Source organism: Sebastes umbrosus, chromosome 9, assembly GCF_015220745.1.
Source record: "Sebastes umbrosus isolate fSebUmb1 chromosome 9, fSebUmb1.pri, whole genome shotgun sequence".
Classification (NCBI taxonomy): domain Eukaryota; kingdom Metazoa; phylum Chordata; class Actinopteri; order Perciformes; family Sebastidae; genus Sebastes; species Sebastes umbrosus.
In genome coordinates, this window is record NC_051277.1 from 19,994,996 (window position 1) to 20,008,195 (window position 13,200).

The 13,200-nt window shown below is 38.6% G+C and overlaps 1 protein-coding gene across 2 annotated transcripts; it reads right to left on the reverse strand.

Moving 5' to 3' along the window:
• Window positions 1-8,893: 8,893 nt before the first annotated feature.
• On the reverse strand, window positions 8,894-12,251 carry vgll1 (vestigial like family member 1). 2 transcript variants are annotated; one of them, XM_037779335.1, is made up of 4 exons: window positions 12,011-12,249; window positions 11,153-11,355; window positions 10,697-11,059; window positions 8,894-9,552 (listed from the first exon to the last, which is right to left on the reverse strand). In XM_037779335.1, the coding sequence occupies exons 2-4, from the start codon at window positions 11,340-11,342 to the stop codon at window positions 9,515-9,517; spliced, it is 591 nt and encodes a 196-aa protein (XP_037635263.1). In that variant the 5' UTR covers window positions 11,343-11,355; window positions 12,011-12,249; the 3' UTR covers window positions 8,894-9,514. The 2 variants fall into 2 exon arrangements, with proteins under 2 accessions (XP_037635263.1, XP_037635262.1); XM_037779334.1 differs by having other exon boundaries at window positions 9,416-9,552; window positions 11,153-11,349; window positions 12,011-12,251.
• Window positions 12,252-13,200: the final 949 nt, after the last annotated feature.

A 13,200-nucleotide genomic window follows, 5' to 3' on the forward strand; every position in this document is an offset into this window, starting at 1 on the left:
GTCACACTAAATATAATTAAAGGCACTTGTTAGGAAAAAGGCTATAATAGACTTGTTGACACTTTTCCCATAATGTCTGTCTATAGCTGGCTACAAGCACAGAATGCAAACCATAACAACATGTGAGTGAAGAACAATAAAGCTAATTCACTGATTTTACAATCATGTACAATGTACAAGCCTCACATGTGCAGATCAGGTCCCAGCATTAAAAAAATACTGCATGAAACTGTTACTGATGATACTTTAGACAGTTGATCAGCAGTAAAGTGATGTTTCTAGCAATAACAGGTTAATACTGTTGAAATCCTGCTGTAAATTAACAGCAATTGTTTACAGTGTAGTTATTATAATGAGTTCTTTTGTGGAAACTGTGGAACAAACTTGATGAGATCAAAGATGCACCAACAGTGGCCACTTTTAAATCTAGACTCAAAACCAAACTGTTCTCAGAAGCTTTTCTTAATTGATCAAATGCTGCACGTTACTGTCTTTTGATTGTTTTTTATTATCCTTTTCATTTTTTTCTTTTAACTTATACTTTTATATTCTTTTATTTGTTTTTATCTTATGCACTTTGTGCTCTTTTATCTTGCTTTAATATACTGTATGTAAAGCACTTCGAATTGCCTTTGTGTATGAAATGTGCTATATAAATGAACTTGCCTTGCCGTGCCTTGCCTTCCCTTTTGATCACAATGGCCTGTGTAAATACAGTAAATCCCTCAAATTTATTGCTTTCCAGCAGCAGATGCAATGCCTTTCATGGCGTTGTTGCTGAGCTCAGTCTGAGACGCGCATCAATTCCACATAGTTACACTGACCTCCTTTGGCTTTTAGGATTTTTCCACTGCAGATATAGGCCAGATTAAGCGATTGTCCAAAATGAAGTTGTCATTTCCCAGAATAATTCAGGAGCGTTCCGCTCCAGAAATACAAACTTTGGTTGCATGACTTTGCTAAGCTGTGCGTTTTATATTCATTTCTGCTTTCTGTGCCAGACTGCTGCTGAACAAAGCAAGTCATCAACAAAGAAAGTTTCACACCTGTTCAGCATTTTATTTTATGCACAGCCTCTCTTAAAACTTCCACAATAACTTTACCATCCTAGTGTTTTTCTATGTTTTATCCTATTTAGATTGCATTAACCATTATCCAAATTGTCCTTACAGCCACTATACTTCCCATTCACTTCTGCTTTGTGTGAGCTGACATGAAACTCACTTGAGATAGGTGTTGAAAATCTAAGTCTAAGTTGCCAAAGTTCAGTTATCGTTGCATGTTAATGAAGTGAAGACATCTGCACTTCCAGCTGCATTGCCATGAAAGGCTACCGTCACTTATACAATAGCAAAAGCAGACAGTAATGGACTACTTTACTCGATAGTTTCAAATTATTTTAAACAAATGTTTATGCCAGTGAAATAAATGGAAACCAATGGATATCTGTAAGTACAGAAAAAAAAAAACATCGAGAATAATATATATATATAATGTATGTATAAAACACTATGGTATGCCTTGGAAAGTAGTTAGCAGAGATGTAAAGTATATTTAAGTTTTAGTAAATGGTGTTAAAAATGCAAAATCACCAGTATGGTCCTTTAATACCAAAGCAAAATTAAGTCACTTGTTTTGGGCATGTCCTTCTCTGTTGTTTCTGATTTATTATTTTTCATCAAAACTGTAAATAAATAAGACCCAGATGAAAGGAAACAGACACTGAAAAAACATTTAAAAAATCCTTATTACCTTTATTTGACACTGATACAGACACTAGACCTCTCAGTGATGCTGAGGAGAGAGACACTGCTGTGAAGACGAGATGCATTCATGTGAAATCTTATGATTCCAGTGATCAATGACTGGAGCGACTGACGTCAGTCTGCTCTTTGACGTTGCCGTCGCAGGGGAGATCTCTGTTAATCTCAATTGATGAAGCCACTGGTGTCAGCAGGAGAGACCATAAACACTTATTAATACCTTTTCTCGCTCTGCATTCTGCATAACTGGCTTGTTAAAAGCTCGATGGGCAGTCATCAACGCAGACCCAATCGCCTCATCCTCCTCGCCTCATAAATGGGATTCTAGTCAGTTAATTATAGTGTCTAAATGACCATAGTGTGTTAAATACCATCTTCAATAAGTTCCCAGTGCTGTCAAATGACAAATTAACATATGAATAAGTGACATTACTGAAACTCTGGGGTAGTTTGAACTATCATGTACATGCAGCCTGTTTTATATTAGATGGTTTCTGAATAATAGAAGCAAAGAAAAGACTATTAACATAAAGTGAATCATTTTTTAATTGCAAGTAACCTGACCTAACTTTAGCTTTTTAGTGAAGCTACCACACAAGCTTCAGTGTAACAGCACAACATTGTGCTCTAAACTTCTATACTGCCCAACAGCATATGTGTTCAAGGGCATATGTTCAGTATCTAAACTTTTTATAGTCGGAGGGATTTTAGGATCCAGGATATGTAGTTAATAAGGAGATGACAGATCAAGGCCTATGGAAAGGAGGCTGGGTCACAGAAAGGGCCAAGCTTGAAGTGTGGTATACCTCTTTGTCTTTCACCTCTTGTTTGAGGCACACACTGAGATTTAGGGGAAGCTGATTAAACACAGTCCTCCCCTCTCAAATATAAAGTGGTGGTAATTCAAAGTACCTTAGTGACTGGTAGTCCGAGCTGTTCCTGAGGACACACACCCTTATGGCTGCTGGGTTGTGTGAACTTAAATATCTGTTAAGTGCCAATGATTATCCGTTATGTTTTGTTTGTTCGTTAATGCTGCCTGCTTTTTCATATTTTTAATATTGAACTAATGCTGGTCCCCCTGTCCCTCTGTAGGGTTGCCTGGTGGCAGCCAGTGGGTACACTGGGGACGGTTTCATGTGGTGTGGCCCGTGGATTGGCAGCGGTTTTTGGCAGTTATTTAGTTGTGGTCACCTATAGGTTGGGTGAGTGGTGTATTTTGGTTGTAGGGATTATTCTTTTACCATCTGTCTTTGGTGCCACCCTGCACTGCGACCTCTGACTTGTCTTCTCTCCCTTCAGACTCTCCTTTTGTTCGACCAGCAGATAATAGTTTTATTAATTTTAATGACAAAAAACTGCTTGTTGAACTGGTTATTTTGACTGCTGTGTTTAATCAGATGTAGCTATATTCATTGTTATGTTTTATCGCCATACCACAGGCTACATTAGAAAAAGACCAATATGTACCAAATATGGTAACACTTCATTTTACAGGTCTGCGAATTTCATGGTAATTAGGTGATAATTAGCAAGTAACCTATTTGAAATTTCTTTGGAATTACTGTCAAATTACCCCAATATTTACCTCAAAATTGATCTAAAATTACTTTTTCATAAACATTGTTTAATAATTAAATGCTAAAATAGCAAATAATCGTTAAAATAGGGCCCTTAGGCTTGAGAAGTGGCTGTGCGCTGCTCTTCATCGGAGGTGGAAAACCAAAACTCATCATCTTCATTGCTATGCAGTTTCTTGTTACCTGTCTGCTACCTGCCTGCCGGACCCACTGCCATTTGGACTCTTGATCACTGAAAGCTTTTTGAAACTAAATCACTGTATTCATCCCGCTGATTCCTCGTCTGTCTGCATTTGGGTCCAGTCCCTGTTTCCCTGCGTTGCTGATTGTGACAATTAGCTAATTAGCACTAATCATAAAGTACAAGTACAGTACAGTTGCAGGTATTTTGCCATAAACCAAAGTACTGGACAAAATGATAACTTGAAAAGATGATGGTGCTGGATGAAAAGTTAAGGGATCGTTATTTCAATTCATCCTGCAGCAATTCCTCCAATAGTTGTCGAGACATTTCACTCAAAACCACAAATGTTAAAACCTCATGGTGCCACTAAAGGAAGGGTCAAGGGATCCTCAGTCAGTAGACGTCATCATCTGGGGGAACACGAATGTCTATATAAAATTTCATGTCAGTCTGCTTTATGGGATTCCATCCCTCCTGGGTGAGTCTGACGACCAAGATGTGTTACTGATGCTGTAATTCACACTGCAGGACGTAATCAGCAGGAGATGGTGCTTCTGGTCCTGAGAAGAGTGCTGTGATCGCACTCATCCCCACATCGGTTGAACCATCACTTCAGGTCAGCGATCACCTGGTCAGCCTTTCATCTGGCAAAACTGTAGTTGTTCATGATTATCCTGTAGCTGTTGAGATGATCAAAGGACCTTTGGAGTGGGCCAATTGGTGACTGGCTTTTTGGGTCCGTCTGGATGTTAATTGCAGAGACAATAAAACCCAGGAAGGAAAAAAATGGGTTCTCCAGTAAAGAGAAAAACTCTACAAAAGCAAACCAATTCAATTTATTTTTATATAGATTCAAATCACAACAGAAGATATCTCAAGACGCTTTATATATAGAGCAGGTCTTTAGACCGTACACCATAGTGTAGTCAGTCATATTCCTGAGGATGTTCTTAACCTGAGCCTGTGAGGCTAAGAGTCATAAACAGATACCTAAAGTGATCATTAGGAGTGTTAAGAGCAATTATCGTTGCATATTATTTGCTTATGTGCACCAGGTGGTAGATACGCTAATGAGTAGACGTTGTGCAGATCCAGTTTAGGAGAACATATCAATATGTAATCTATATATAGACTGTGTAGGCATCCAATGCATATACGCCTTTGTGCATCAGTTTTGCCAACAAATGTGTTATGTGTATGTTCCTCAATGACGACAGTTGCAATGTTTCCGTGCTCTGGGGTCACATTTTTAACGCAGACGTTGTTTAATGCCCTGGCCTGATTATGAGATGTTTGGCCCCCTGAGCGAAGATACATGAAAGTCCCTCTATTCCACCCACCTGGAATCTGGAACTAATATTAGCACAGAAACTTCAATAATCCGCCCTCTTCATGTGGAGATGGCTATTCCTCCAACTGTGACCATGAATGGTGTCTGCAGTGAAATGTGGATACTGTCATCATGTACCTCTGACTCACTATGAAAGAACAAATCAGACAACTTAACATGTGTTGCAGATGAATAATCTCAGTGTCACTTTAGGTGAAAATGGATATAAGGCAGCAGAAATAGTCCTAGTGCTAGTGTCCAAATGCGTTAGTATTTGATTGACTCCCTGTTTACAATCCTTCAATAAATTCTGACAGTGTGGGGAACTCACATGATGCATCTGAATTTCCCTTTTCAAGCACACATGTAAAAAAAAAAATATATATATAGAATTGTAATAATTTTGGTGATCCCTTTACGTTTCCTCTAGCACCTTCATTTGTCCAACACTTGGTTTATAACCTAATAACTTTCCCATCATTCTCAGCTGTAGGCTACTTTGTGTTTAGTGATAATTAGTATATTTTAGTATGCTAAGACGCTAAATTAAGATGGTGAACATGGTAAACATTATATGCTAACATGCTAAAGATCAGCATGTTAGCATTGACAGAGTAAGCATGTTAGGATGCTGATGTTAGCATTTAGCTCAAAGCTCCACTGTAAGTATAGGACCTTACATAGCCTCTAGCATGGCTGCTGTGTTTGAAATCGCATACTAACGTAATGCATAATGCATACTAACGTAACGTATTGCATACTTACGTAATGCATACTAATGTAACATACTGCATACTAATGTATTGAATACTCACATAATGCATACTTACGTAACATACTGCATACTAATGTAATGTTCTGAATACTAACGTAAAGCACACTAACATAATGCACACTAACGTCATGTATTGCACACTAGCGTAATGTACTGCATACTAACGTAATGCACACTAATGTAATGCATATTAACGTAACGCTATGCATACTAACGTACTGCATACTAGCATAATACATACTAATGTACTGCATACTAATGTACTGCATACTAACGTAATGCATACTAACATAATGCATACCAACATAACATACTGCATACTAATGTAATGTTCTGAATACTGACATAATGCACACTAACGTAACATACTGCATACTAACGTAATGCATACAAATGTAACGTACTGCATACTAACGCAATGCATGCTAATGTAATGTATACTAACGTAATGCATACTAACGTAATGTACTGCATACTAACGTAATGCATACTAACATAACGTACTACATACTAATGCACTGCATACTAACGTACTGCATACTAATGTAATGCATACTATCGTAATGTACTGGATAATACTGTACTGCAAACTAATGTACTACATACTGCATACTAACTTAATGTACTGAATACTAACATTCTGCATACTACCTACTCAATTAATGATTGATTATGCCACCAGCGGACTGTTCACACTGAAGGGTGTTTGAGTATGTCCAGAAAGTTCACGTCTTGCACTCAGATAGTCTTGCTAATCAGCAAATAGACTTGATAACATGAACATATACAGTATGTTAATGCAGTAGCTGACAGAAGATAAACTTGGACAACAGGTGTTGCCCTATAGCAACAAAATGGCAATGAAAAGGTCTATAAGTTACATCTGGGCATTTCTCGTGTACACAAAATCCATATATTATGCAGCTGGAATGCATTACATACTAAATTTTACATCATAGCCTACTTAGTATGAGTAGTATGTTAACATACGATTTCGAACACCCTTCTAGTTTTTTTTTTCCTCCAAAACACCACAATAAAAACATGTGATTATGTTAAATGACCAGTGTTATACTAGTCTAGACTTTTCAGTCTAGAAATTCATTCTTAACTTCCTCTTGTCTGAAGTTGAAATAAACTTCAACTACCTCGTCTACTTTCAATATTAACACCTTTCAAAAAGTGTCATCTTGGTGTAGAACTTTAATAAACTTCCTCACAAAGCTTCAAGTGTAATTCTTGTTGAAAGAGCAAAACTCAAGGTGTCAACATGCTCCAACAACAGACCTCTGAAGTTCTACTAAAAAACACATTTTAATTAGGCTACTTTTGCACCATCTCCTTCTTCCGTTAGTAAATGAAAGAAGACGCGGATGTGTGAAGAGGTAGAGGAACAAACCGGTGAATAGAGTTGAATTAATTATGGGTGGTAATGATGATGGACATTGTGTGTCCTCAACAAACAGCTTGTAGACTCTGAGTCACACCTCCTGTTGGTAAAATTGTACATTCGTTATCTGAGTGGCACTCTAATGTAGCTCTAATGGGTTTGCTCCATAAACTTCGCAAAGCAGCATATCTCCATTTAATTACTTTGTGGGGGAAATGTCAGTGTTCAATATTGAATAAATCTATAGGACAAATAGTCCTAGTTTTTTTTTTTTATTGTCCTTTTTTCGTAATTTTCCCCAAAGACCATCAAGACAAACGGAGCAGAGCCAGTTACAGTGTCTCAGTATACTGTATGTATTTCTTCATGTGATTATTCATTTCATAATGTTTCATTTATCTATTCAATATTGAACACCTTGGATTTCCAAATATACATTATATGCAGTGGTGGAAGACATATTCATATAATTTACTAAGTAATATACTATAAATATACTCCTGTAAAAGTAAAAGTCCTACATTTAGTTCAAGTATTAGCAACGAAATGTAAAAGTAGTCATTGTACAGAATATCCCATGTCAGGATTATACTATACTAATATATACTAATATATTTTGGATCATTATTGATACATTAATATGTAAGCCTACTTTAATGTTGTAGTTGGGCGAGGTGAAGCTAATTTTAACTACTTCATACTGTTGTGTAGATTAAAGGGGACCTATTATGCTTTTGTACTTTTTCCCTTTCCTTTAGTGTTTTATATAGTTTTTTTGTGCATGTAAAAGGTCTGCAAAGTTACAAAGCTTAAAGTGCACGCCAAAGGGAATTACTCTCCCCCATAGAAACACTGCACCTGAAACGCCTTGATTGAAGTCCCGCCTTTTCTTCCACAACGTCGTGATGGCACCAAGTAAAACATTTGCAACACATTTTGGGATATGAACCTGAAAATGAGCATTATAGGTACTGTTTAATCTAGACTATAATAATGAATCATATTTTATGAATTAATCATATGTTTTAGATAACTATTAATTTGAAAAGTAGTAGGGTGAACTGAAGCTGTCTTAAAAGTATTGAAGTAAAAAGTACAATATTTCCCTCTTGAATTTAGTGGAGTAGAAGTATAAAGTAGCATAAAATGGAAATTCTCAAGTAAAATACAAGTATGTCAAAATTGGTAAGTACTTGAGTAAATGTACTTAGTTACTTTCCGCCCCTGGTCATATGTCTACTATGCATTTGTATAACAAAAATCTTGTACAAGACGTCATCAAGTATCAAGTATCAAGTATCATCAGTATTGTTCAGGTTGTGAGGTTTGCTGTCTGATGCTCATTACTTTACAAAGTATGGTTTTTGATACATTTTTTGTACTTCAGGGGTATTTCACATTATGAATATGTTAAAGGTTCTCTATACGATATTCAGAGCATTAATATAGCAACAAACAACTATTTTCTATGTAAAGATATAGAAGAGTACCTGAGCAGAGAATGAAATCAGTCTCCCTCTGTGTGAGGTGTAATCAGAGCTTCTCTGTGCTTTGTTGACATAGCCGGACTGGCTGCGTCTGTTTTTAGTGCATGTTCGTGCATGTGAGCGTGCCCCACTGGCTAGCTCACGGTCGCCGCTCTGCACTGCTCTCATACGGCAGTTACAGCTGATAACGCCGTCCCGACCGACGATGTCGTCGCGGAACCGTAGCTACCACCCTCCGGTTCCCTTTCAGGTTAACACTGGTATCCCACTCTCATCCCATGTTGAGAGCCGTGCGGAGGCAATAGAAATGCTCTCAATCTCCAATGTAGCACCTTGAAGTAGCTGTTATCTGTGTTCAGCATTGAATGATGTTAGAGATTGTTTGTTTTTCCGCTCAGATATTTATTTAAGTTTGTATATGTTTCCATTTTTGTACAGCACATAATACAAGTTCAAGATTACAGAAAACAAGTCATTAATATCACTATCCTTCATTTTTGTTGTTTGGATATATAAACTTAAACTGATATAGGTGAACTGTAGACTGATATTAACATCAATATTTATACACTCAAATGTCCAAATGTCCACACTTTAGCTTACAGTAATACTGGTCCATTTACTGGTGTAGGCCCACTGACAGAAGTGCCTGATTAAGGCAACAGAAAATGCCCCTCATCCAACGGGTGCAACAACATATACAGTGCTATGAGATCTACAAGAGGAGTAACAGAGTTGAAGAACAGGTTTGTCGAGAGTGTTCCCTTTCAGAAAGGTCGCTTCGCTTGGTACATGCCGACATGCTGATGTCATTTCACTGAGAAGTAGAAAGAGGGGAATGGAAGCGCTGCAGTGTTTCTTCCTTGTTCGATGCCACTCAGTGAGGCCTGTTTGACAAGAAAACATGTGACAGCTGAACAGAAGCTGGGCGGCTTCATAGAGCCACAAGTATGTGGTGTAGTTGAAGCCGTTCCCTGTCTCTGCTGCTCCAGCCACGCTCTCTCTTCAATACCAGTACAAATCCTTCTTGTCCAGACGTCGTCCTGACAGAAAGGAGACACAATGTTAGTTATTTCTAAGCAGCTCTAATGGATGTACATGAACAAGCATGCTGAGTCAAATTTAGCTATATATATATATATATAGTATCCTTTTCACACAGTAGGATTTCTGAGAATAAGATGCACAAATTCCTGAGTGGTTACAGGAACAGGAACAGGTCATTAAAACAGGAACAGGTCATTAAAAAATACCTAACAAATAGTCCCAAAATAACTCTAAACTGAAACTAAATTATAGGATTAACTCTTATGTAATTATTGGCACATACTTTTTAGAAATTCTGGCACATATCTACTTACTATTTTACGTAAGAGGTAATTGTAACAAATGGGTTTGAATATTACCGTGAATGTGCTCTGAATATGATACAGGTTTTTTTTATTTTATTTTGGACTGTTGCTCTCTCTGAAGTGATTTTATAAACGACTAAAGCTGTCCAGTAAAAATCAGTTGGTCATTGTTGGGTAAGTGATACCTCTACTTTATCTGAGGGGACACAGAGTAAGGTGGGTTATGCCTTTGCCATTGTATGATTCGTTCAGAAATTTAGTTTCTCCATTGAAGTGGGGGACTCACAAGAAACAGATTGTCAAACGTGATGCAGCAGAGGCCGAGATATTTTAGATATTTAGTCCCTACGTAATATGTTTCAACATCCAAAATCTACAGACTACCATCTTTTCGTTAGACCCTCCATGCCTACGTCTTTTAAACTCCACAACCCAAGTTTGGGGCTCTTTGTTAATCATTTGAAGTCTCCAAGTCCAAGGCGAGATGACCCGGGTGACATCACCGGGGATTATTTTCTCAGAACGCTCCTTCAGAGCCACAACAGACACGACTACAAGTGTTTTAACAGGCTGTGTAGTGCTCCCCATGATTATTAACCCCCTTAAAACAGGACTAATTAATTGAGAAGGTAATCAGTATGCACATTCATAAATATGTAGAAGCTCCTCATTAGATTGTTTCCGTTAGTATCTTGTTTACTTCTAATTATCGACTGGTTTTTACTACTTCTTAAGATTTTGTTGACCTTATTCTCAAGTGTAATCTTCTATCTAAGAAGCAGTTATTTTCATTTTATTGGTTGGAAGACATTTTTAAAGATGTTATATTACATACCAGGTTCAAACACACCCACAGCAGGGTCCACGGAGTCTCTATATCCTTGAGGCGTCGTCCAGCTGGGATGCAGTTCTGGCTTGGAGCTGGAGGCCATGCTGGGTCCCATCTCACCCCGGTCACTGTGCAGCAGGTTGAGCAGGGAGTTGGCGTATTGCTGTCCAGTTAGACTCAACCCTTCTTGGGACAGAGAGTAGGCGATGGATGGCAACCCCGGATCCTCTCCTCCCCTGGTAGTGAACGTGTGCCATGAGCCAGGAGCGTCGTCTGCAGGACTGAAGTTCAGGAGACGTTCTGCTGCAGGAGGGAGCTGTGACTCTGAATAGCAGTCGACAGAACTCCCCTGACAGAGGCTGCTTTCCTCTGCAGGGGACAAAGAGAGAAGCCATATAGTGAGGATGGATGTGTCCTGCTTGTAGTCAGGTAGCTCATACACTGTCGATTTCATGTTCTTACCCATTTTAATAGTTTTACGGATTTTCTTTGTCTTTGCTGCCGGCGCCTTGGCCTTGCAGACTTTGCTGAGAGCGCGGCTGAAGTGAGCGTCCACCATGCTGTTGATGTCCCCCTGGAAGTAAGTCAGGATGACACACCGTGAATGCTCCTCCACCTTCACAGCTATGGGACTGTCTGTTCTGTCCTCCATGGGTCAGCTGTGACTGAGACAAAACAGGTTGTTTACTCCACAACATGCATGCTACTACAGATTTGATATTTCGCTGAATTTATTTACAGTCACACAAAAGACAACTTAATCCATCATGTAGCGGTCCACATTTTCAGTTCATCTGTCTTTGCAAATAGTGATAACCTGGTTTTTATGTATTGCTTCCCCGAAACACCTAAAATCATTTATTCTCTTGGATGCCAATTATCGGAAGCAATTTAAACTAAACTTGCCTTGAATGACTCACTGCTGCTCCTTGAAGCAGACTGATTATAGTTTCCCACAAACATTTCCCACAAACAAAAAAAGTAAACCTTTCCTTTTGGTACATGTTATGGCTCAGTAGGCACGGAAATCCCATGATAGTGCTCATCATGTTTACTCCAGCGCCAAATGATCAATTCTGAGAAACATGTCAATAACTGGAAGAATTCACTTTGTTATTTGCCATTTGTAATATCTTGTATGGGTTTACACTGCAGAAATGCAAACATTATGTCAGCCACTGTAACCGCAAACTATATGAAGGAGTGAAGTGTAAATAATTTGATTACATCCATCCTATAAAAACTTAATTGAACTGCTGTTGGTGATTAAAGAACTGAAGCATTGAGTCAATTATATTTTAAGTATCTCGCTTCTCTTACCTGACCTGATGATTGACCAAAGATGAACAGGTAGTGCGTCCGTGCATTGACTGGTTTATCAAAGCTGATGTGTTCACCTGCATGAGCAGCAGCCGGAATTGTTGAAAAAAAAGTCACCTGGCTTAAGTTTAAACATCAAAGTCATCGATTAGATTCGAAGAACCAACGCCGACGTTCATTTCCTCGACGAACAAAACATCTCGCTCACTAAGCCTCAAAAGTTACTTAATGTGTTGGACTGGGAGGGCGTGTGATGCTTCCTGAACGCAGAGAGCTATGAACAGAATGTCATCCGGCGAGTTCCTCCTGAACCGGTCTGACACCTTATTAAAACATTCCTCAGTCGCACTGTCTGAAAGTTACACACAGTTCGACAACAGCTCTGAAGTGAATTGCCATTCAGAGTATTTTAATTCAACATGGATGGTAAACGGTAAATGGACCTGCATTTATATAACTCCTTTCTGTTCTTCCAGACACTCAAAGTGCTTTACATGTCAACATTCACACACATACATTCATAGACTACAAGATAATCTAAATGCTCACTCACTCACCGATGGCACAGCAATTTGGGGTTCAGTATCTTGCCCAAGGAGAGGGTTTTGAGTTTGACATGTGGACTGTAGCTGGGAACCAAACCCCCGATCTTATGACTACAGGAGGACCTGCTCTACCAGCTGAGCTATGACATAAAGTTAAACCTCATTAACATGTTACCTAGTACAAAAAAACAAACATCTTATTCATTTTAAATCCATATGGACCTCCATATCTGAAGAAACCATGACCTTTGTGGGTTCTGTGGTTAACTTGTGGTTTTCCGTGTTCCCACTGCAGCGTTTAGAAACAAATTGGGTCTCATTTGTTTCTATGAGTACATCCTCTATACTTACTGCAATAATAAAATATAAGGTTGCATTGCACAGAAGAGTGGTAGGACTGTCTCTGGCTGACATTTTTGTGGTTGTATGCTTCTGCTAACCAGTGAAGTTGCAGTTTAAATGTCTTTCCAAAATCAGACATTCGTCTGACATTGTCATAATTGTCATATGAATTCCTGAGTTATGACCAAGAATGTGTTTCGTAAGGTCACAGTGACCTTTGACCACTAAAATTGAATCAGTTCATCCTCAGGTCCAAGTGGACGTTTGTGCCAAATTTGAAGAAATTCCCTCTAGGCGTTCCTG

Coding starts and splice junctions, on each gene's coding strand:
- vgll1 (XM_037779335.1), bottom strand. CDS start 11,342: ATGGAGGACAGAACAGACAGTCCCATAGCTGTGAAGGTGGAGGAGCAT. Junction 11,060..11,152: donor CCGTAAAACTATTAAAATGG/GTAAGAACATGA, acceptor TGTCCCCTGCAG/AGGAAAGCAGCCTCTGTCAG. Junction 9,553..10,696: donor TGTGGGTGTGTTTGAACCTG/GTATGTAATATA, acceptor CCTTTCTGTCAG/GACGACGTCTGGACAAGAAG.